The sequence below is a fragment of the Sorex fumeus genome, unplaced genomic scaffold (genome assembly GCF_029834395.1).
Source record: "Sorex fumeus unplaced genomic scaffold, SorFum_2.1 ptg000098l, whole genome shotgun sequence".
Lineage (NCBI taxonomy): Eukaryota > Metazoa > Chordata > Mammalia > Eulipotyphla > Soricidae > Sorex > Sorex fumeus.
The window spans coordinates 23,306,389-23,331,745 of NW_026606155.1; the positions used below are offsets into that span (position 1 = coordinate 23,306,389).

General features: G+C 43.4%; 1 protein-coding gene across 4 annotated transcripts in view; it reads left to right on the plus strand.

The window, feature by feature from the left end:
• The window catches only part of DPF3 (double PHD fingers 3), a 287,861-nt gene that overhangs the window by 225,687 nt on the left and 36,817 nt on the right, over nt 1-25,357 (plus strand). The window contains exons 10-11 of one of the 4 annotated variants that reach the window (XM_056133735.1): nt 672-789; nt 9,104-10,926. The exons of the other annotated variants lie outside the window; for them this stretch is intronic. Coding sequence (XP_055989710.1) covers nt 672-760 — 89 coding nt within the window. The 3' untranslated portion in view covers nt 761-789; nt 9,104-10,926. Of the gene's footprint in view, nt 1-671; nt 790-9,103; nt 10,927-25,357 lie in introns of those variants that run through there. 4 annotated transcript variants of the gene reach the window in all.

A 25,357-nucleotide genomic window follows, 5' to 3' on the forward strand; every position in this document is an offset into this window, starting at 1 on the left:
CACAACACTGTTGTTGATAGATTCTAGCATTTCTTAGACATGGACCTTTCTGTTTTCTTTAGCATTAGAGAGAAGGGAACTCAGAGACATGCAGTGAAACCCTGGTTAGAAGGAAACCTTTGGGGGTGGGTTTACTATGATGGGGAACCCAGTCAGGAGCATTTCCGCAAGTGCCAACGTTGATGTTGGCATAGTCTGTGCCCCCCGTAATGGTGGCTCCCCACACACACCCCTCCTCCCCTCTTCTCCCTGACCTTTCCATCCTCCTTCCTGCCTGTGAGAAAATGTCAGCTATTTCTAGAAGTTGGGGGGAGATCTGTGCATGGCACCCCTGCCAGCACCTGGCCCCTGAACCAGCAGTGGCTCCTGGCTTCTTCCTCCTCGTCAGCTCGGCCTCAGTCGTTTTCATGTGGCTGCTTTCCCCCCACTCTCCTCCTGGTGAAGAGCAATATCCAAATGCAGGACTGGAATGGAAGCCCCAAGTCATGGACTCTACAGTGACCAAGCCAGCCAGCACCACTGTCCGGAGGGAAGGACGATACCTCACCGTGCACCTCCCCTCCCCTTGCCCCTGTTAAAAAGCATATAAATTCCCGTTGGATGATCAAGTCTCCTGTATTTCTTCTATTTTTATAGTGTCCTGCAGGCACTTTGTTTTATGTTTCCAATAGCACCTCCTGAAATAAACCAAAGCAACATTTGCTCAAGGCCCCTGGGGAGATGGAGAAGACCCTCCTCCACCTTGTTGGCAGTCCCCTGAATGAACAGCTGGGCGGTCCCGGTCAAAAGGTATGTCCCCCACTGACCTTTCTGAACAGGAGGGTCAAACCATCACAGTTTAGTTTTCTTTGTGTTTTTATTTCTTTCTTTCCTTTGCACCCCAGTTTGTTTTTTTCTTTTCCCGGGTTTAGATCCCAAATGGGGAGTGGCTGCTGGCAGGGCTCCCACCTAGCCTTTGGCTTTCTGTGTGTGCATGTATGCCTGTGTGGGTTTAGGTGTGGTAGTGGAGCTCAGGAAGGGTTCTGTGTGGGCTTCTGGCTTCAACCAGGATCAAAGATGGCTGGGGCATGCTTGGCTGACTCTCCCTTGGCTCTACCCGAAAGTGGATCTAGGGAACTAGTGGTGATAATGGGTGGAAGGAGGAGTTGTGAGGACAGTGAGGCTATGTATCTGGGAATGCTAGTGTCTGCTCCAAATACTGCTGGAATAGTTAATACCTATAGGACATCCTTGACTAATCCATTGGTAAAGAAGATCTAAGATGAAACCCAACCCTTAGACTTGCTATAGGAAAGCTCTGAATTCCCACCCAAAAGAGCCTTGAGGGGCCGGAGAGATAGCACAGCAGGTAGGGCGTTTGCCTTGCACGCGGCCGACCCAGGTTCGATTCCCAGCATCCCATATGGTCCCCTGAGCACCGCCAGCCAGGAGTAATCCCTGTGCATTGCTGGGTGTGACCCAAAAAGAAAAAAAAAAGTCTTGGACCTCAGGGGGGGCACAAGTCCCTAGACACAGGCACTAACCCTCAGCTTTCCAGGCAATGGGCTAGTATCTGGGAAGGAACTGCTTAGACAATTAGGCTTTTGCAGATGCCTGTAAATTGGAACTCTCATCAAAATAACCACCCAAACACAAAAGCAAGGACCCTGTAGTAAAGAGCTCACAAATGGATCCTTTGTGCTTCTCTGATAGGTGGAGAAAGAAAGGGATGCTACTTTTCCCTCCTGCTTGAAATGTGTAAATGCTTGTCTTGGCATTTGTCTTCAGTTGTGGGAGAATGAAAGTAACAACCTCACCCACTTGGGGGAGGTTCTTCTAATCTGTATGTGGTCCTGTTCCTAGAAAATACGACACAAACTTCCACCACTTGGGGGAGGTTCTCCTAATCTGTATGTGGTCCTGTTCCTAGAAAATACGACACAAACTTCCAACACTGTCATATCCCGGCATGCACACATGTGTGAAAAAGTCAGTATCGTTGGTTCCAGTTGGTTTCTGTTTAGGAGCTCCAACCTGCTCTGGCTGTCATTCTCTACCACTTTCCTTCATCTGTTCTGTGACTTTCACTCAGATATTGGATTCAAGGCATTATGATTTTCTTTCATTGATAAAATGTGAGCTTCCATCTTAATAAAAATGTGTCCAGCCAATCTGTAGTGTCGTTTGAAGTCTGTGTAGTTGTTTGTAGTCTGAGAATTCTCAATGACAGTTTGCCTTAGAACTTGAAAAATTTAAAATTCCATATCATTAAAATATAACATTGTCACCTAACTCCAGAGTCAGACTCAGAGTTCTGAAGGGGAACCAAGGATGAAGAGCTGTCTAAATAAGGCAAACTCTCTTGGAAAGATTTATCAGAGCATGGCTATTCCTTGTCTATTTTACCTAGTATAACTTGATCTCCAATTTCCCCTGCAAAGGGTAGTAGATGTCCTAATTTTTCTGAGCTGTATAGCAACTGGTCCTAACATAGTAATGCATCTGAGCATTTTTTCTGAGCAGTTTTGAATACAAGAGACTCAGAATTTATACCCTCAAAAACCTACAAGGACAGAGAAACTTTGGAGATGATCAACTTCAAATCTTACAGTTGAAAAAGATGAACTCAGAGAGGTTAAGTGAATTAATTTTGAGAGAGTGGTGAGCAGGCAGTCATGGAGACATACAGGGGGAAGCTGGCCAGCTGGTTTACAGAGGCCAGGAGAGTTGATGTTCTGTCTTTTCCCACTTTCTCTTTCTAACAATGGCTTACATTGTTCCGTGGCAGACATTGTTCAAGTACTTTCCCTTAGATAGTTCATTAAATCTTCCTGAGTTCCCCTGAACCTCCTGATACGTGAAATTATTCCTCAGTTTACAGATGAGGAAACCAAGGCTTTAATAATAAAGTTAAGAATTGTACCTAAATGGGGCTGGAGTGATAGTACAACAGGTAGGGCATTTGCCTTGCATGCGGCCAACCTGGGTTCGATCCCCAGCATCCCTTATGGTTCCCTGAGCACCTCCAGGAGTAATTCCCGAGTGAAGAGACAGGAGTAACCCCTGTGCATTGCCAGGTGTGGCCCAAAAAAGTAAAAAAAAAAATTGTACCTAAAGCTGCATAACTAATAAAGTATCTAGTTTTAAACATTAGCAATCTGATGCAGGATTATATTATAATCTATATTTTGTCTGTTGTTTTTACAATATATCATTTGTGCTGCTTCTTCTATGATCTTATCTGTAGCACTGTCCTCTCGTTGTTCATCGATTTGCTTGAGCAGGCCCAGTAACGTCTCCATTGTGAGACTTGTTACTGTGTTTGGCATATTGAATACGTCATGGGTAGCTTGCCAGGCTTTGCCATGAGGGTGAGATATTCTTGGTTGCTTGCTGGGCTCTTTGAGAGGGGCGGAGTAATCGAACCCAGGTCAGCCTGACTGCCTGCGTGCAAAGCAAATGCCCTACTGCTGTGCTATCGCTTCTTAGTGCAGTAGGCAGCGCATCAGTCTCATGATCTTATATTCCACAAAAATAAACATGTAAATTATCCACACAGAAGTATATATCTGTATGTATCCATTTATCTGTGTATGTATATATCTCTCTGTATATACATATATTCACACAAATACATATATACTCACACCTCTCCTTTGCTTTTTCTCAAGTCCAACTAATGATAGGGGCATTTGTAATGAACATATCTTTAAAAGATAACCTTATTAAAAACAATTTCAAAACTGAAGAGTGAATCATTAGCTCCCCCAACAGAGAATTCCAATGAAAATTCTGTGCAGAACAGTATAGAGAGTTCAACTTCCAGATACCACTTCTAGACAAGCTCTTCTAATGCCTATCAAGGACAAAGATCTTCTTTTGTGACCTCAGGAGTTGCAAACATTGTAAGAGCAGCCAATATTAGTCAAACTATCCTTTTGTCTTTGCTTTTGTTAAGTAGAATCTCAACTTAAATTTTAATATTAAATTAGAGTCCTCAAGATAAAATTGATCAGACTAGTTTCCTTTGTCCTCAGCTCAGTAAAGCCCTACCCTAAATACTTCATAACTGTCACCTTATTTTCTGAGTTCAAGCACAAAGACAGGGGAATCAAAGATATAGAACTTTCTAAATTTGTTACAATATTGAAATCCCCCGCAGGGGAAATGTTGATGTATAGGTGATTATGGTTGTCGCTGATTTTTTCCCCCTACCTAGAACAATCTGATCCTCTATTTCTGTTACTGAGACTATGTAGAAATTAAGGCCTCGAATTGCTGTAACAGTGGGAGTTAGAAATATGCATTTAATTTTTCAAAGGTACTTTAAAACCAGTAATGCAATTTGCTACTGGTATTTTAGAGAGAAGGATTTAATAAAAATGTGATGCTCACATCAATAGTCTCCCTTTAAGTCTTCCTGCTTACTTTGCATCTCTCTGTGCACCTAATGGGCTGCAGCCTCATACTGCTTTCATATAGTACTTGAGGGAGCACAAGATCATTACTTGGGGAGACAGCGGAAGGCTGTTTGGAGGGTCTCACTTCGTGGAAGAATAAAACTAATTAATATTATCCCAATCTGTTACATCTGATGAATGTGATCTTGAATGGGTCCTTAAAATTTTGAATGGGCTCAGGTATTAGGAATTTTGCCACAAAGGAAATTTAAGATTTTAAATTTTAGATTGTGTCTAGCTTTTAGAAGAAGTGAAGTTACTTGCATTGCAGATTTTTTGAGTTGGGGCATTTTTACTGTACTGAGTAAAAGCCTAGAGGTGAAATCTTCTGTGTTCTCTCAGTCCTGGTGTGAGATTGTTGTAATGAATTTCTGCCTCAGTTTCTCTATCTCTAGATTAAGAACATTTCTTAACCTATCCTAATTTATAACCAACATTATCTCATGATGAGTCTTAAAATAATCCTGAGAGGTAGAATTAATATTATTTGTTCCCATTGTACTGGTAAGGAAATTCAGGTTAGAGTTGGTGAGATGACTAGTTGAAGTTCTAGAATCAAGCTGTAGTGTCTCGGTCTTCTAATACTCTTGACCAGTCTATACTGACTTCTCCATGGATCATATTTACAAGATTTCTTGAGTATAATCATTGAAGAACTTTGAGGTCTTTCATTAAAGACCTCATTGGATTAAGAGGAGGGTTTGATGCTGTGAAATGAAACAAAGCAAAACATGTACCTTCTCGCTGCATGTTCAAATCCTGCTAGGAAGTAGCAATATCTAAATTCCTACTCACTCTCCAGAGAACTGAGGTCAAGCTTTCTAAATGGTCCAGGTTCTCTTAACCACACTGGGGAATGTGTGTGACTGGTAGGAATGGTGAAGTGGCAGAGAGTGAGCATGTCAGGACTGGGTCACGTGTCCAGGTTTTCCAGTATGAAAAGATTCCATCCTATGATGCAACTGTGCTTCATGTAAGAAATCCCTGACCATTTAGTCAAAGTTACAGTATAAGACAAACTGTTTGCTCAAGTCAAAAAATAGCCAAGAGTGGCATAATACCCTATTGGAACTAAATTATTAGCTAAAATGCATTAGCATTCAGGTTTTCAAAGTGCCTTAATACTGGCCTATATAAAAAATTTATTTATAGGCCTTCTAAGAAAACATTCTAAAATAGTTTTGGAGATAATTTAAGACTTTAAAAAATCCACACAAACAATGTAAAGAACCTCTATATAATTTTAACCCAGTGTCTCCAAACAATACAATAATCATACTTAAAAAAATGAACATTCATGCTATTCTATAATCAGTAGATCTTATCCAAATTATGAACAATTTTGTCTCACTAATATCCTTTTCCTGGTCCAAGATCCAGTTTAGTATCACATGTTGCTTTTATTTATGTATGTCTTTTTGGATTTGCTTTTGGGCTCCCTCTTGATGCTCAGGGCGATGCACCTGAATCTGTACTTAGGGATCAATATTGATAGTGCTCAGGAGATCACATATGCTACCAGAGATCAAACAAGTGCATGCAAAAAAAAAAGGCAAGTGCCTTACTTACTGCATACTCTCTGAACCACTAGCTATATACTTTTAAAACCCAAGAGTAGTTTTTTCTTTGTCTTTCATAATCTTGATATTCTTTTTTTTTGGAGGGATCACTCCCGGTGATGCTCAGGGGTTACTCCTGGCTCTGCACTCAGGAATTACCCCTGGTGGTGCTCAGGGGACCATGTAGGATGCTGGTAATCGAACCCAGGTCGGCCGCGTGCAAGGCAAACGCCCTACCCACTGTGCTATTGCTCCAGCCCAATCTTGATATTTATGAGAGCATAGGCTAATAATTCTTAGAAAGTTGAAACCTACACTTTAGGTTTGTGTGCTGTTTAATAATGATTAAATCAGGTCATGCACATTTGGTAAGAATATCTCAAAACTGCTGTTATGTTCTTCTTGGTGCATCCTATCAGGGAATGCATGATTGGCTTATTCTATTATTTGTGATGCAGACATTTAACCTTTCAGCTGAGGTTCAGTCAAGTATATGTAAGGACCATAGATGACAATTTTTTGTTCATATATGCATTTGTCCTGCTGGAGACTAAGGACTGAATACAGGAGTATACAGATGACCTCTGAGACCCGTGAAGAGTGGGATAAATTTGAACTTGGGAACACTTGAATTTATTGGTTTATAGATTTATTTTAAATCTTCATGGGAGGACTAGATATCCAGAAGTCCTTACCAACCTATAAAAGCATACTGGGGTGAGATGTGATTATTTTCGTAAAACAAATGAGTCAGTGTTTCTTAGAGGAAGCCAGCCAGATCTGTAAAGAACTTTAGACTGCCTGTTGCTATTTATAGGAAAGAATGTCAGAGAGAATGGAGGTAGAGCTGACAAGAAAGCAAAGCTGGGAATCCCAACATAAACCATGTAAAACAGCAAAAGTCACAACTTTGAAAGATGCATTAGTGTTGTTCTATAGTGTTTTATTCATGTTACTAGTCTAGTGCTCATCACAACACAATATGATTGTAGTCTTTATTTTCAAACAGATGGCTTGTTCCTTGAGGGAAAAGTTGATATCATTTATGTCCCTTGGACAGTGCTTGACACCATTGTGGCAGAAGTGTTGAAATAAATCGAGGACTAAGCAATATTTTCTGAGCTACTAAAGTGGGAATAATGTAAGGTCTCATTCTAGCCATAGCTGATGCTTAATAAAAAACATTGAGAGCAAGTTTGGAAAAATCATGTCAATATCTACTCATCAGGTCAAAGTAGGTAGGTAGATGAGACTTACGCGCCTTAATGAAGTGGTGGTGAGAGATGAGGGAGAGTGAGAGAGATGAGGAGAATATGAGGACAAGAGGAATGAGAAAGGTGAAATGCATGGAAGGGTAGATAGGAAGCTGAGCCTCTTTGGAAGGCGGACACTGAGAGCAGAAAAGCAAAGGACACGGGGAGTTGTCATTGTCCCAGCTAAAGGAAATGGAAGAGAAAATGATTATCAGGCGCACCAAGCTGGGAACAACTAACCAGCTATTATCTAGTAACTTTAGATGAAGGAAAAGAAGAAGTGTGTGTATGTGTGTGTCAGAGTATGGTTATGAAGACAGACTCACTAGAAAAGTGGCTGGTGGCAGCTGACCAGAGAAAGCAGGTTGAACATCAGGAGAGGGACAGAATCCTGACAGGAGGCAGAAGTTTGATAGATGTCCAACAAGAGGAATACTTTATGAAGAATGTGACAAGCACTCTGTGGGAGAATGGGAGAAAGCCAACTAATTTTATCACTGGAGTGAAAGGGTTGGAAGCATGTGGACCATGGAGAGAAGATGAGCGTTAGGCAGGAGGAAGAGAATCTGAAAGGTGCGCCAGAATGACAGATTTGAGAAGTGAGATAGAAAGAACAGGAAGGGAAGGGAAGAGGAGAGAGAACCTAGGTTCAGTGAACCTTAGATGAAGTAAAAGAAGAACCCTCCCTCCATACCTAGAACCTAAGTGTGGAGGGAGAACCTAGGTTCAGTGGGAGGGAGGTCCTTCTCAGGCTTCCTTTGAAAACCTCAGTAGACAAAGAGCTACAGAATTGTGTCTAGCCCAGAGTGATAAGTGGACCAGAGAGTAGTGATACCTTGGGCTCTAGAAGAAGAAATGGGGAACAGGACTGGGGATATTTGATTTTGGAATTGTTGCTCATGTGGTTTTGAGCCATATTCCCTGCTGGCTTCGCCATTTTCCAGTTAGGCCCCTCCTACCATTCCTTTCTCCCTTGTCACTCGGCTCAACACAAGTTAGGCACAGTTAGGGGTTCCCAACTCTGTTCTCAAGAACTGCTTCTGGGGTGAAATGCGATAGTCCATGGTTTTAATGCTTACTCCTTTGGACTCCTTTGGCCCCAAGACTTCATTCCAAAGACCAAAATAACTTGGCAGATTTTATTTTGGCTAGAAGCAGAACCCATGCCTGATGGGTACCTATCCAGGCTAAAAGCTTACCTGGTTTGAACTGCTACCAGGTTGTGAGGTTTCCTGGGATTACTGGGCTAGCTGAGGGCTGCAGAAGGTGTCTTGACTTAGTTCTCTCTCTGAGTAATTCTGAAACCCAGGTGTTACTTGGGAACAGAATTGGTGGTGAAGCTATTGTGCCCAAAGCATCCATTGGGGTTTTCTGTGACTGCAACTGATCCTATAGCAGACAACTCAGCATCTACTTAGGTCACAGGAAGACATTGTACCATCATGATCCTTGGGTGGTAGTTTTAGCAGTGAAAAATACGTTTTATAAGCAGAAGGGAGAAAAAGTATTTTATCCCCAGTTTTATACTAGCCTCCTAGGAATGGAAACTCCAGCTGTGTCCTTTGTTTCCTTTTGCCCAGTAGCAGCTGCCTGGCATCCCCTGCCCAGCCCCCTCCCTGACTGGCTGCACACTGCTGTGTGCAAGCCCAGGGTGCTAGCCTGGTTCTCCACACACCTGACCTTGGCCCCATTGGTGTGTCTGTGTGCTGGTGGGTTTTATCTACTCATTTAATTTTGATTTTCATTCATTTCATCTCCATCTCCCTCCTTTTAATTTCAGCCTTTCCTTTTTTAGGTAGTCGCTCTATGCTGTTGTTTTTTGTTTTATCTTGCATTGCCTTTCCCTCTGCAGTCGACTCTGTGACCCGGGGACGTCAACCTCCTTCAAGCAAGCCATTTCCGAAGAAGGTGGAAAGAAGCCACAATGATGAGCACCTCCTCCTCCTCTTCTTCCTCCTTCTCTTCCTCTTCCCTTGCCCGGCCCCTTCCTGCGCGTGTGTTTCAGTCAACACAGGAGCCTGGATTGTGGAAAAACCTCCAGTGCAACTCAGCTCAGCTCAGAGAATCTCGGGAATGGCCTAAGTTTGTGCAATAAGAAGATTTTATTTTTTCCTTTTTAAAAAATTCTTCATTACATTTTCTTTAAGTGTCTGTGGGAAAGTACCCGGGTCAGACTGGAATTGCTCTACAATAGAAAGAACTGAACACAAACAAACTGACAAAAAAAAAGTTAACTATTTTATTTATTTCAATATTTAAAAGAAAAAAATTGCTGAAAATGCACAATATTTTTGTTTAAAGTACCTTCTACTTCAAAAATTAAAAGCAATTTTGTGAAGACATGAAATCAAAAGAGTACTTAATGTAAAATAAAGACTGCATATTAACCCTAAGGAAAAATACCCCAGATTTTAATAAGAAAATAAAGATCAACTCTGCTCTCTCAGGCTTTTTTAAAAAAGCCATTCATGTATGTGCTTTAGGTATTTTTATTTTTGCGAGTTGGATGTGGTAAGTGAGGAGTACTAAGATTTTTTTTTTTCTTCAAAAGTCTATTGAAAGTGTTGGTGATGTTAAATGATTATGTGTTAAGACTTGACAGAAATAAATTAGCCACAAAGGCTATCAGCAGTCTCTTTGCACCCCCTTCCCCCACCCAAACCTCTCTCCTCACCCCAGGCAAGTCCCATTTATCTGAATGTCAAGAAGCAGCCTGCCTCCTGGTTATCCTGTCTGAAGAGGCCTCCTTCTGAAAGGAATCCCATCTACTGATTAAATATATCTCTGCAAGTTCAACAGATTCAAAGGCAGACTGTTTTGTTTTAAAATAATGCAGTGAAGGAAGTTTAAACAGCAGCAGCAGCAGCAGCAACAACAACAACAACAACAGAATATAAGCAGATGCTGAGATGATCTTAATTCAGTCAGCTAACAACACCTAGCGGAGATTTGCGAAGGGACTATTCTGCCAAGCTGGCTTTGAGGGACTCTGAGATTCTAGCACTGCCTCCACTGGCAAGAAAAGCCAACCTGAGTAATGGTGACCTCAAATTCAGTTGTTGGTAGGGATCAAGGGAAAAAGAGAGTGTTCTAGCATGTTCTTTTATGGCCCTATTGGGACAGTGAATGCTGTGACCTCTGAAATGCCATCAACATGGTGCCTACCTCTTAATGAGGAGCTGGGTGAATAGGATGGGTCACTGGGTTCTGCTCCCAGTCTCTTCCATGACCATGTTCTCAAGAATTTTCCCTTATTTATAAAGCCGAGTCAGAATAATAAATTTACAATCCAAGGCTGAATATTCTTGTTTTCAGAAGTCTTGAGAGACAGTGTTACTGAAATGGTTCTGAGCCTGAGATCTCTCTCTCTCTTTTGCCTTTCTAGGGGTAATTGGGGTGCAGACTTTCTGCCCATCTCTCAGGTCTCTCATTCAAGGCCAGTCCCTGGGGGAAATCACCAAGAGTGTCTTTGTATCATTTTGTATTCCTTTTCTGTGACGTTTTCTGATAGAAAATGTCCCTTTTCAAGATGCTGATAATTATGATAATAGTCTGCTCTCCAACCAACTCCCACAAGTTATAACATGTGTAGAATTGTGATAAAGCTTTGCATAATGTAGGGTTTGTATCAAGCTTGTGTAAGTTTCTGTTAAATAAAAGTCTGTTTCCAATGCTCCTATAGCATCTTTGTAAATTTTACTTGACCACCTTCATGCTACATGAGTTCAATTTTTATATGTTTTATAGAAGGAATTTCTAAAAAGATTCTCCTCACTTGCATGTCTGAGATTTTTTGAATCCCATGTTTTTATTTAGAAGCACAGTCTTAAAGAGAAGTTTCCTCTGGATGAGTTGAAATCATGGTGGCATGAAAAATGGAAATTGCTCATGGTGGGTGCCAATTTTTGGTCCCTGGGCACAGACTGTCACATGGTTATCCACCTACCATCCTGCCATCATACCAACCCTCTGCATGACCAAAATAGATTTAAGGAGATACTGGTTTTGTGCACAGCTCTGTTATGCCTATCTGGTGTTGCCATCGCATCCATGGCAAGAATAACTTTGTGCAAAAAGAAAACTTCTGCACAAAAATTCCAGACTTAGAATGTACTTGGAAAGAGCTGAAATGTTCATGATTCCGCGGCCTGAGATGTGCGCTGAGTATGGCCTTCCTAGGTTCCCAGGTGGTCTAGCTGTTTACGCGGCTCCGTAAGAATGGCTCCACTGTGTGGACAGGAACTCTTCTCTGGTGAGTCATCTGTATATGAGAGCACCAGACCAACCTTTCTGGTCTTGCTCTCTCCCGTCAGCTTGGCCTGTCACCAGGTGGAGAGGGAACATATCATTCTCATACCCCCGTGCTTGTCTTCAGAGTGAATGTCACAAAGGTACAGTCAGTATGGATTTCCTAAATGTCCCCAGCTGGGAAAAGGGCTCTCCCCTCCTCTACCCCTTTATCCCAAGTACATCCTCCTTAGATTTAAAGCAGTTTTTACTGTGTACATTATACATGACATAAAATGGGCCCACTTAAAAACATACAGTTCCATGAGTGGCCTTAAGTCTAGTCATACTACTGTCAACTCACAATGACCATCCATCTTCATAACCTTTTCTTCTTTTCCGGTTGAAGTTGTGTGACCATGGAGCACTAATTCCTCATTCCCATCTTCCCATACCAGCAGGCCTAGCAGCCAGTCTTTTATCTTATGATCTAGGAATTTGATGATTCTAGGTACTCAACTTAAGTCAAAATGTACAGTATTTGTTCTTTTATGACCTATTTGAATCTTTTAACATAATATCTTCATGGTTCATCTCTGTTATAGTGTAAGACTTTCCTTCCCTTTTAAGGATGAGTGATTGTCCATTGTTTACATACATAAGCATACATAAATACATGTGTGCATTCAGATAGATATATACTCAATGGAGTGCATAACAGATGATGATGTATATGTTGTATTTTTTTTTGTTCATCTGTCTGTAGATTGACACTTGAAGCAAAAAGTTTTCTACATATTAGACAATACCCACTTCCTGCAGTGACTCAGCTTGGGGACACTAGATCCAATTCAGAGATCATTCAGGGTATTCAAAGTCTTCTATACAGCAAAGTGATTGCCCCTGAAATCTTTCTTCTGATCCTTCCCCTAGAGCAGGGCTCCATTGATTCCGACGGGAAAACAATCTTCTCAAAGGGTATTTTACCTACTAGGGATTTTTTTAATAGTTATTGTCTTTGTGCTGCTCACAGAAACAAGATGTCTAACATGGAGCTGTGGTATTCATGCAAATACTGAGGACAGAGGAGACAAAAGAATAGAAGTTCTCAGTGGTGGGCCACAAGGGCGGAGACTGTCTTTTTCACAGACCTAATGGGGTATGGTAGGCAAAGCATGTCTGTGCTTTGTGCCTGTAGATGGTTACTAGCCAAGAGGGAGGGCCAGGGTTTACTTCTGAGTCAGAGAATACAAAAAAGAAATCACTTTTCTCATCCATTTGGAGACATCAATTCATGGAGAGGGCCGGCCCTGGGTTGAAAATCAAATGCCATGAAGCAGGTCAGGTGTGAAAAATCCACAATGCCAGGAACACTGGAGAGGGTCCCAGCCTCATTCAGGGTCAAGGGAGATAATAGTGGTGGGGAGTGTTTGGAGTTAAAGGCGTCCCTGCTCCAATGGGGTTCACCACCCCAGCTCAAGAGGCTGCTGCCTGCAGGAGAGTGAGCATAGGGTTTTCCAGTTCCAGGTTTTCCAAGAGGAAAAGTCTCTTGGTGAATTATTCCAATGTTTAAGTAGCAGTAAATTAAAGGCCAACCCTGAAGATCAGTTTGGTGTGTACTAAACCAAATGTGAGCATGCACCAGTCTCCTGGTGATAGCTTTGGGACAGCTTTCCCCAAGGGTTGCCAGGTTGAGTAAGGTTGCAGTCCAGAAAGGAATACATTGACCAAACTCCTTCCTGTAGCAGGCCCATGATTTCAGCCATGGATGTGTTTTGAGGTATTCTTACATCAACTTGTCATGGACTGGGAAAGGGTTCTTGTTTGATGTTTGGATAGACCTGGCTCATTATCTAGCATCTGTTAGAAACCCAAATGTGAAAACTTTTGTCCATTGGCCTCTTTCCTTCTGCATATATGTGAAAGATCTTCCATTGACAACTCTGGGGAGAGCTGAGTTGTGTGGGCTATATTATTTTTTTTTCTCTATTGCTGACAGTCATCACAATTTTTTTACCCTTCATTTCCATGTAACTTGTACTAAATTCAAGTTGTATTATAGCACTGAATCAGTAAAATTCAGAACTTCATTCCCCCCCCCCCCGAGTTACTTTTGATTAAAAAAATGTAAAATATGTGGGGTTGGAATAACTGGCAGAGCACATCCCTTGTATGTGTGAGACCCTAGATTCAACTTCTGGTGAAGAAATTATACATGTTTATTACATATATTATCTCTATATATCTTTAGGGCCATATATTTTTATTTAATTTTGTTTTAGGGACCATGGTTTACAATACTACTAATATTCAGTTTTATGTATAACACATTCCAGTTCCATACTCTCCACCAGAGTGTCCACTTCATGCCACCACTGTCCCAGTGGCCTCCAACCTCCTCTTTTTCCCTCCTTCTCCATGGTAAACTTTGTATTGAAGACAAGTTCTCAGTTTTTATTGCCTTTGGGCATTTGTTATACCCCCTTCTATGCCCTGTATTGCCCACATGTGAGAGATCTATCTGTCTATCTATCTATCTATCTATCACAAAGAATCTAGTGAAGTGAGGTACAGATAAGATGGAAAATGCTTATAAGACAAATTTGAGTAACAGAAGTACTGGGCCTGGGGAGATAGTTTAAAGGGTTGGAAGCCCCCAGGCTTTGAATTGCTGGCACCTTATGACCTTCTCGCTCCCCAACACGACCTGTCACCAGCATTGACTTGTCCAGTCTGGTTGCTATTACTAGGAGTGACCCTCAGGGTGCAGTGAGCACTGTTTTGGAGCATCTACTCCCCTGAAAATAGCAAAACTTCTGATGGGATATAGATGTATATTATTATATATTACATATATACCCCAGAAATTTTATTACCTGTTACATAAATATATATTCATTTTTGTTACTGTAGCACAGTAGCACTGTCCTCCTGTTGTTCATCGGTTTCCTTGAGTGGGCACCAGCAATGTGTCACAACAAATTGTGAGACTTGGTGTTACTGTTTTTGGCATATCAAATATGTCATGGGTAAAATATATCTATTCTAGAGTTGTTTTGTTGCACTATGGAGGAGGTTATTCTGAATAAGCAGTTCATTTTCCTTATGATTTATAATGAAGGGAGATCTGAAAATTATTCCTGAAAAGTCTTAGCTGGTAAATATTTTACGGTTTGCAGATCTAAAGTGGTAATCTGTTCAACTCTGAAGTTATGGGACTGACAATTAAAAACAATTATGGACCACTGGTTTTCAATCCCAGGCCCACGAACTGGCACCAGTATGCATGTGTGGAAAGGTCTAAAATCACATCTGTATATAGACAATGTAGAATTGAATGGATATGACAGTGATCCAATAAGTCTTTATTTGCAAAATAGCCAGCTACCAGATTTGGCCCACTGGCAGTTGTTTTGCTGATTTCTGATGTATTAATACCATGTATCATATATAAAATTAGATGGAGGTAGTGTTGTATTTAAGGCATTGTCTAAGTGTCAGGACTAAGAAAAGAGAAGAATTTTACCTCAGCTGATGAAGAGCGAGCAATACATTTCATGTTGTAGGTTGTATGGAGGCCCATTTGCATCAATGTTTCATAGTAAACTAATTCCATCACAGGTTTGGCACACTGCTTTCATTTCTTGTTTCTGTGCTGAGTACAAACTACAAGAGTCTGATGCATATGAAAGTGTACACAAAGCATCCAGTCTAATTGCTAGATATGCAGTAATTCTCAGAGGAGATGATAATTAAGATCATTCAACTTTGGCAAAGTATGAAAAACTTTAAGTTTAAAGTGGTCAAATGTTTGAAAATTAATTCTATGGGCTAAATGAACAAAGATAGTTCTATCTGTTGGTGATAAAGGACATTAGTGAAATCTGAATTAGGAGGTGTGGAGTTGTAGATATAGAAATGGTATCTCTCTAGTGAACACTGATTTTTCAATGCTCTTGACATCTTGAATTTGTTCACAATGGAATGTTGAGATGTTGCTGAGATTTCATCATTCTTAAGAACATAGGTCATATTCAGAACCAGAACATTTCTACCAATTCCTTACTTCACACCCTGGTGAACTGATAGTGAATTCCTCTTTGGTGGGTAGAAAGGATTCCCGACACTAGAGTTACTGTGGAATTGAAAACAAAAATTGAATATGAGGTGATCAATATGGATGAAGGTGGCCTCTTTTATGCTATGTCGCAACAGTCAGGTCAAACTTATGGAGCTGTTCTTTAGCTGTACTATAGCATGTTCAGTGATCTTGAAATAACTAGTACCTTTTTATATCTCAGAGTACCTTATATGTAGTTTATTGTCAATTCCCCGAGTTATCTCCAAGTTCCCTCAAAAGGACAGGGGTTGGGGCCAGTATACAAATCTGCTCCATTTGCTCCAAAATCTACCCTGTGATCATATGTGAGACCATCCAGATATTGATTTACAGGCCAAGACTAAATGACAGTGACTTCAGACCCCAAAATAGAAAATCTATATAGAGATTTTGTATAGTATTTTATATAGTATATGTACTGTACATACAGAGCAGGCAAGCCTCCCAATCCCTTGGTCTTTTGATCTTTTCTTCATTGGATAGGAAATGTTTTGTTGGTCATCAAATCCTAGCTGGTTTAGCACCAACTGACAGATGCAATTATCTTTACACAGCTGTTAGTCATTGTGCTTGACCAGGCATAATCATAGCTGAGATGGATCTAGTGGAAGACTAGCTTAAAGAGTATTGTGTTGTTTATTTTTAAGTAAACATGGTAAAGGTAAAGGTAAAGGCCCTCCCGTTGATCGTCGATTTGCTCGAGCGGGCCCAGTAACGTCTCCATTGGAGACTTTGTTGTTACTGTGTTTGGCATATCGAATACTCTCGGTAGCTTGCCGGGCTCTCCGAGAGGGGCGGAGGAATCGAACTCGGGTCGGCCATGTTGGCCGCTTGTAAGGCGAACGCCCTACCCGCTGTGCTATCGCTCCAGCCCCCTGATACTGTGCTATATTAGGAATAATGGACAGGGACTAAATCTTTAGCACTGCATGGTTCCCTGGGTGCTGCTGGTTTTAACCTGGAGGCCAAAAGCTCTGCTGGGTCTGACTCTGGTGGCCCTCAACCATCTCCAGGGTGGTCCAGGTGGTTCCTTACACCACGCAGGACCTGAGCATTGCTCCATCTAGCCAGGTTGGCCAAATACCACTGGGAAGTGCTAGGACTCCCTGAGCAGTGCTTGGGAGTTTCCCTCTAACCCAACTCCACCCACCCCCTGAATTTCTTCTTGAAATAAGTGGTCAAGTTCCTTTGAAAGAGCTTATAAAACATTGTTCTTTTAATACCTTTGAAGTTCTTTTAAATAATTTAGAAAAGAGCTATGGAATAATTTTACTGTTTGATTTTAAGAAGTAGCAGCGATTGTGCTATATTTAGTGTTTGAATGTCAATTTTCTGTGGACTGGAAGTATCAGAGATTGGATATGAAGAAATGTGTGGAGAAGGGGGGGCAGTGCAAAAGGGGTTTGTGATATACTTGCACACTTAGCGTTGAAACTTCTACATGGCTGAGTGATGGGTGGTTCAGAATGACTGGCAATTTGTAATCCTGAGAACTTCTTTAGTTAAAATAGATCGCTTCCCTCCATAGACATTAACCTTTCGTCCATAATTGAAAAACAGATCAATGCATTTTGACCGTATGCTGTTACTTTGTATAATGACCCTCTGGTTATTGGTTTGCTTTATGCTACTGATCAATTAATCAAACATTTATTGAATGCCTTCCATGTTATAATTCTGTGCAAGCTTTTGCAGAAACTAAAAGAGAGGCAAAACAGAGGTTGAAACAAACTTTTGGGGATATGTACTAATCCTCAGAGATAGGAGTTGGCTTGTGTTTATTTGGGGGGCACAATGAGCTGTGCTCAGGGACTACTCCAACTCAGTGCTCTGAGGGGAGCACTTTCAGTGGTGTTCGGGGATTGAACATGTGCCTCTTGCCTCCTGCCTGCAAAGCATGTGCTCCAGCCCGTTGAGTTCTCTCCCCAGCCCCATTGTTAGCTTAGTAAAACTGCAGACAAGCTGTTACTTGATATCTGTTCTAGTTCACAGAGAGGGAAATTGGGGCTCAGAGAGATTGAGGTGACAAAAGCAGTAGTGCAATTTGTAAAATATGATTTTTCCAATTGAAGCTTTTCTAGCTATAAAACTCCAATATATAAAACACTCTTTTCTGTTCTTGAAGAGGAGAGATGGGTGGTTACCATATTATTCAAGGCAATACCATTTAAAATTAAGTGTCATGGCTGTGTGAAATGTGAGTGCCAGGCAGACCCAGCAAGGGTAGTCATCAGAGTCAGTTGAAAGAGACTGGGACTGGGTGAGGGTTGGGGGAGTGGGGGCGGGGGTTGCTACATGGGAAAAAGAATAGAGTCGGGATAAGTGAAGAAAAAGCGGGTCCTTCAGAGTAACCACGGGAAATCCATAAGCAAAAACTCAGAGGTGTGAGTGGCAGAGGGATTCTGCAGTCAGAGCGGAGGTGGATCTGCTCTGAATGGAGGTGGCTGGGGAGAGATGGGAGCTGTGGAGAATCCTAGTCATGTCAATGGCAACCGCACTGTGGCAGGGCTAGATCTGCACTAAGAGACTGTAGGCTGTGGGATGCGTGAGATGTTAGCATGGTTAACAGAGTTAACACGGTTAACACGGTTAACATGTTAGACAGAGGAACTGTGCAGGTCACAAATATTTGGGTTCTTATATTCTCCACTGCCAGGTTGCCATTGAATCTGGATAGTTGTGACTCCTGGCCTCCGTGAGGTATAAAACACTGACCGGGAGTTCTCGTAAGTGACTTGCAGCAGAATCCACATGTCCTAGCTTTGTGTGACATTATCGCAATAGGTGAAGTATTTGTTTGACTGAGTGCCTGAGCCTTCCCCACCAAGCATTTTGAAACCCGATAAACTATTTCATCAGCTATTTCATCACTGACTGGTTTGTAATATGTTTGGGAAGGAGTATAGGAAATACTGACTTGTTGGTTCATCCCAGAGAGCTTTAGATCTGAGACACCCATTTCAGTTTTGGGGGAAAACTGCTGCAGTCCTCTGCGTCAAGGTGGAGAAAGTAATCCTCTCTAAAGGACCCTTTTGCCAGATGGCTTGCTGAATGTGGTGAGGACAGGTGAGGGAATAGACTTGGAGTCTGACTGATGCTTTTGTTTGAGAATCCAAGCTCCTTTAGGAGTGCTAGTCTGGAGACCCTTAGCCAGTCAGCTTGTTGGCAAAAGTTCTGAGTTTGTGAACCATGTTGCATGCTCATTTCCTCTTCTGTTTCTGACATTCTCTCTCCCCATTTGGTCTGTTCAGCGGATGCCTTATGGCCTCCCCTCACCTGCATGGCCTGCCCCTAATGGCCACATTTGGCCCATTCAGGCATCTCTCAAGTCTCTTTTACCCTACTGAGGTTGAGCATTTTGGCTCAAATAGAAGGTCCTGCCTGGTGCTTGGCACTGGAAAAGAGATCTTCCGAGACAACCATCGCCTTCTTGCTCCGTCTCCATTAATTCCAGGAAACTCTCTGCTGTTCTTTCTCTTGGTTCCCCTGGCAGCACCCTCCCCCACCTTCCTGGTCTCTCTACTGTGCTAATCACAGCTCATTTCTGCAGCATGCCTCATTGAGGAGAAGAGCACTCCAGGGCTTCCCACTTATGACAAAGGAAATGAAAACCAGGGGGCCATGAGTCATCCCTTCACCACTGGGATCACTATCCAGCTCCCCCAGACTTCCCTCTTGGGTGTCTTATTAGGGTCCCTGGGAGAGCTCCTCCCTGGGATTTCTCTCTGGAGGAGAGGGAGCCAGTTTTGTATTCTAAGGGAGAAAAGGGGAACCAGGTTCACTGGCACCCCTCTAAATATCTGTCTTCATTGAATCTGGAATCTCATCCTCTTCCAAACCACTCTGGAAGGGCTGAACCCATTTTATATATAGGGAACTGAGGCTGCAAAAGTTTTAGTAGGAACAAGTCAGAAACTAGACAAAAGCACAAGTCTATTTTACTCAAGATAGTGCTTATAAACCATTACTTAGAGAAGTTGGTGGGGAGGAGGTTGGAGGGGCAGCCCTCTTGTTTTTCCCCCCCCCCCCCCCAACTTCACTTAAGCCAAGAGCTCTGTACTTCTGTTCATTCTCCTAACTCTCCTCCAACCCACTCTGGGGATCTTCTGGTTCCAGTAGTAACCAGAGTCCTGCTGGCTCCTGGAAGATTCCATCCTGCCTGGGAGTCCTGCTCCCATTGGCTATTGGCACTGTGAATTTGGCCTGTATACTAATGAACCAGTTTCCCTGCAAGGACCAGGTCAAACTGGCTTGACTTGGAGACAGCTGCCCCAAAAGGCAGCCTAGCAGGACTGCATGAGGGCTGCAAGCACATTGTGCGGGTGGGGGGTGGGGGGAGTGTTGACCTCACTCCTGGCACTTTTCCTTGTCCTGGGTTTCCTTGCCTTTCATGAGCTCACTTTAAGGCCACAGGCACCCCAGAGAAATTCACTCTTCATCTTGGCAACCAGTGAGTCCAACCTGGCATGAGTGAAAGCCTCTTGAAAATCCTGGGATGCCATCATTTTGATGAGCTTGTGATATATTTTTTACAAATGACATTCTCACATCCTAAAACCCCCTCCCCCACCCATACTTCCTATCTTTTTCCCATTATTCAGAGAGAGGAAATTTCTCCCCCCCCCCCCCCCACCACCACCACAGGGCCCCTCTCTGTGAAAACCTTTAGACTAATTTATCCCTTTTGGAACATTCCTTCTCCCAGGGCCCTACTGCAAACTGGGCCATAGATTGGGGACATTTGGACTGTGGGGATTTGGTGCTCACTTGTCCTTCTCAGAGGCAGAGTCAGAGAGGAGGTATCAGGCTCTTGTTTGCTGTGGGGGCTGAGCAGGAACAGGACAAACCAGGGTCAGGATGTGAAGGTTCCTCAGGGCCAGGGCAGACCGTGGAAAGGCTTAGCAACTTGAGTGCAGGTTACAACTCTGCTGTCCCCAGGGATAGTCACTTCTCTGTTCTCAGTGTGGTTTTAATCTTCCTTCCTTCCTTCCTTCCTTCCTTCCTTCCTTCCTTCCTTCCTTCCTTCCTTCCTCCCTCCCTCCCTTCCTTACTTCCTTTCTCCCTCCCTCCCTCCCTCCCTCCCTCCCTCCCTCCCTCCCTCCCTTCTTTCTTTCTTTCTTTCTTTCTTTCTTTTTTTATTGAATCACTGTGAAATACACAGATTATAAAATTGTTCATGATTGAGTTTCAGTCATATAATGTTCCAACACCCATCCCTTCTCCAGTGTTCATTTCCCACCACTAATGTCCCAGTTTCCCTCCCGCCACCACTGCCCCCCCCCAGCCTGCTGCTATGGCAGACACTTTTCTTCTCTCTCTCTCTCTCTCTCTCTCTCTCTCTCTCTTTCACTCACTCACTCTCCCCTCTTTTCTTTTGGGCATTATGGTTTGCAGTGCAGGTACTGAAAGGTTGCCCTGTATATCACCTCACCTCCTTTCAGCACTCAGCTCTTGTCAGGAGTGATAGTTTCCAACTATTGTTGCCATAATGGTCTCTTCTCTGTCCTAACAGCACTGCCCCCTCACCCCCTACCACCTGTGGCAAGCTTCCAACCGTGGATCACTCAGTCCTCCTGGCCCTCGTTCTTACTGTCCTTGGGTATTATCTCATACTATTTTTCATCTCCCAGAGATGTGTGCAATTAGTCTATGTCTGTCCCTCTCCCTCTGACTCATTTCACTCAGCATGATATTCTTCATGTCCATCCATTTATAAGCAAATTTTATGACTTCATTTTTTCCTGGTGGCTGCATAGTATTCCACTGTGTAGATGTAGCATCGTTTCTTTATTCAGTCTTACATGCTCTTTTATTTAAAGAGAAGGGAACCCAGGGATCTGGTGCTGAGTCAGAGGCTCTGGCTGAGTCCAGGGAGAAGCCCATAAATTTGCTGTGTCCAGATTGAGAGCATGTTTGCATTTTAACTGTGGAGAAGTCAAGGTTTTCAACAATTGAGGTGGCTTCCTTGGAGGAATTCCTGTCTGTGGCAGGGAGAGGACCACGCAGAGATACTCCCCAGCCTAGCAAGAACCTCACCTTGTGCTGCTTCTGTCTGCTGTATCCACCCACCCCAACTTTATGTGCCTCATTGCTTGATTAAACAGGTGGAGGGGAGATACTGGGCTGTAGTTAGGAGGGTCCAGGGTGTCTGTTTGGTGTGAGGTGAACAGTCATGGGTCCCTCTGAAGATCAGTCCCAGCCCCCCACTGTCTCATAGGTAGAACATTGCCACCCTGCTCAAGGCTGAGATAAGAGAGCTAGAAGAGGAAATGGAGTCACAGAGAGTTTGTTCTGAGACCTCTTCCCCCCCACCCCCAAGTGCTCCCAGGGATCATGCAAGCCCCAAGTCCTGGGCACCCCAGATAGTTGACTGCTGTGTTGCTGCTCTGCAACTCTCCTCCAGTGACCCTCTCCCTCCATGCTCTGCTCCTCTTTATGTGGCTCTTGGGAGCTGGGGAACATCTTTGCTCACCAACCCTCCCACACACTACCCCAATTTGGTGAGGGCAGGATCCGAAGCAGGCCTTGCTCTGGCTTTGCTCTGGGGTCCTTCAGAGAATACCTTAATCTGGCATCCTGGATTAAATGACAGGGCTGGGTGGGAGCAGTCGTTTCCCCCTGCCCTGTCCTTTTCCCCATCTCATCTCTCATACACAACTGCTGAATCTACTTGCTGCCCTCCAGGTTAGCTCAGTGTGTGGGAGGGGGAAACAGATGACAGAGAAGCGGGGTCAGTGCAGTTGGCAGCCGGTCGAAAGAGCCATGGGACAGTCAGATTGTCAGCCCAGCTCAGGCTTTTGGCAGACTGTGCATGGACCATTCTATATCCTGGTGACCAAAGAAGGGTCTTTCTTATTTCCTGTTTCTGGTGGCCAAGGGTATAGTGGCCTCCCATGGATTTGGGGGGCTGCATTCTGTCCTGCCAGTCACAGGTTGCTGTCCCATCACCAAACTGCTCTTTGCTCCAGTGTCTATCTTGAGGTGACAGGAGCCCTGGGAATCAAGCAGTTTTAGAAATGAAGAGATGGCATTTGTTCACAGCATCCAGATGGAGGCTGTGGGGGATGATACTCAAATCTCCTACTGGGCTTCTCAGAGAATCGAGGGCCAGTCTTTTTTTTTTTTTATCGGAATTGGGCCATAATTCCAACTGTGGCCCCAGATTAAGCAAGGAAGCAAGGACTGAAATGTCTTTCTTGGGTTCTTATTTATTTATTAAAAATAAAATAGTTTTATTTAGGATATATGGGGAGAGAGAGAGAGCCTTTTCCAAAGGGGAGTGAGGGGAAGGTACCCCATAAAGTGAGAAAAAGTAATTGTACATCCCAAAGTAAGACGTGGGTGACTCCAGAATGGGATGTGCCTCTTTCATGGCTATTTAGTTTCATTCTCTAATGCAGGGCTGGAGTGATAGCACAGCGGGTAGGTCGTTTGCCTTCCATGTGGCCAACCTGGCCAACCCGAGTTCGATTCCTCCACCTCTCTCAGAAAGCCCGGCAAGCTACCAAGAGTATCTCGCCTGCACAGCAAAGCCTGGCAAGCTACCCGTCACATATTCGGTATGCTAAGCACAGTAACAAGTCTCACAGTGGAGATGTTACTGGGCCCACTCGAGCAAATCGATGAACAACGGGAAGACAGTGCTACAGTGCTCTTATGCAGTCTTCTAATTTCCTCCTGCTACTTCCTTGTGCTTTATTTCCTTCCCTGTTCCCTTTGTTGTTCCTCTGAAGATTTACACATTTTTTCTCTTCTCACTTTTGTTTTTGTGTTTGGGCCACATCTGTTGGTACTCGAAGGCCCCTCCCAGCTCTGTGCTTGACGCTCACTCCCAGCAAAGGGCAGGAAGTGTCAGGGATGGAACTCAAGCCTCCCACATGCAAAGCCTGTCCTGAGCTCTTGAACTATCTCTTTGACCCCCTCCATATCACTTCATTTCTCCTCTATGTCCTCATGATTCTGGAAGCCGAGATCATCTCTTGAGTTATTCTGAAGTCCAAGTGCATCCTGGCAATTTCAAAAGCCCATGCCATCTAGCTAATTTTTGCCTTGTTGTGAATTCTCCCTCCTTCCCTCTCAATAAAGATTCTTCAGCCCCCAACCAATGGCTCCCCTTCTGGCCTCAAGGTCAGCACCACCTCTTGAGAATGGGCTTTTTCACAGTCATCCTTTACCATCTGGGATAGTTTTTATTTGCAGTTCTTTGGATTCTTTGCCACCAAGTTTGTGTACTTGAATCTGAAATTCAGGACATAGGTCCATGTTGAAGACATCAGTTTGGGAGTTGCAAGAGTCTATCTAGATGGTGTATAGAAGAAATGAGTGAAAAGTGGAGTAAGAGAGAAGAGGAAGAGCCAGCAAAAGAGCTGGAGAAGCTGTAATAGGCAGCCGGGGAAGATCAGGCAGGTGTGCCAAGAAGAGTGTGGAAAGAGAGATGGTGCCCTGGTCTGTTCATGGAATGAGATAAAAGGAAAAGCAGCAAATTGGGTTCTCAGTGGAGGGGATGCTCAGTCAGGAGAGGTCTCTGAGATATGGGAACTTATGGAGTGAACCAGTATGCTGGCAGAATGAACAGTCAGCAAGGAAGAGCAATTAGAAGCATAAGATTGAGAGAAGGAACTAATTCTCAGTGTGTGTGTGTGTGTGTGTGTGTGTGTGTGTGTGTCTATGTGTGTAGGTGTGTAGTGGGGGGTTAAGCACCAGCCACGGACTGGCCTTGGGTAAAAGAGTTTGTTCCTGGTACTAGGGAGAGGCGCAGAAAGGGTGAATGTGTGTGGATAAATTGGGAGCATTTTGTTCTGATTATTTATCTTTAATTCTTCAGGAGAATATGAGAAAGGGACATAGGTGTTGGGATAGCTGAGAAGATGGAGAGATAGGGGACAATGTTTTGGTCAGGGAGAGTTGGGCCATAGTCAAGATTTGGAGTCCTCAAGTAAATAGAAATTGGTTGACAGTGGCCTGAGTTTTTCTGCTTGGGCACAGACACTGGGCAGCTGAGGGTACTGGGGGGGGGGCTTCCCTGGAATTGAGAGAAGTAGGAAAGATGGCAAGGGTGAAATCTGGGGTGGATCTAGAATCCACCCAGGGTCCAAGAGGTGTGGCCTGTGGACAGATGACAATAGTCATGGGTGGGCGCTTGGCCAGGACTAGATGAATGAATGGTCTCCTCAATAGCACCGTGCTATCATGAGCTCTCCCCTTTTGATTTTGTCTTAATAGACTCCTCTTAAAATAGCGCAAAGAGACACTGAAATAGAAAATGGCAAAAGCAATGCAAGTTTGGGGGTTATTTAATTCTTCATCAGTAAATGTGTGCAAATTAATTAAGTTGCAGAGATACTCAATGGTTTGAAAGGACACAATGGAAAGCATTTCGTGCCTCTTTGCTCCCTACACAGATGCTGCAACCAGCATTTGGATTTATTCTTACTGATATCAAGGATCTACTGGAAGTAGGTATTTGTTGTGGAAAGGCTTTATCTTGGGGAGGGCTCATGCATTGCCTACTTCAGCTTCTCGGAGGAGGCTCCAGCCTCCTGTTTATGCACAGGGCTCACAGGTCTCTGGCAAGCACAGCTGGTCGCAGGAAAGCAGTGCCTGCCTGGACACTGGCCAGAATGGATCGAGTCCTTTGCATCTAACAATCACAGGATTGTCTGAAACACTTAAGCATGTGTCGAGAGTAGCCTGGGAGGTTAAGAGAAATACAGAATTTCTGAGAATAGAAATAGAGCTCTGTTTGGGAGGGATCAAAAC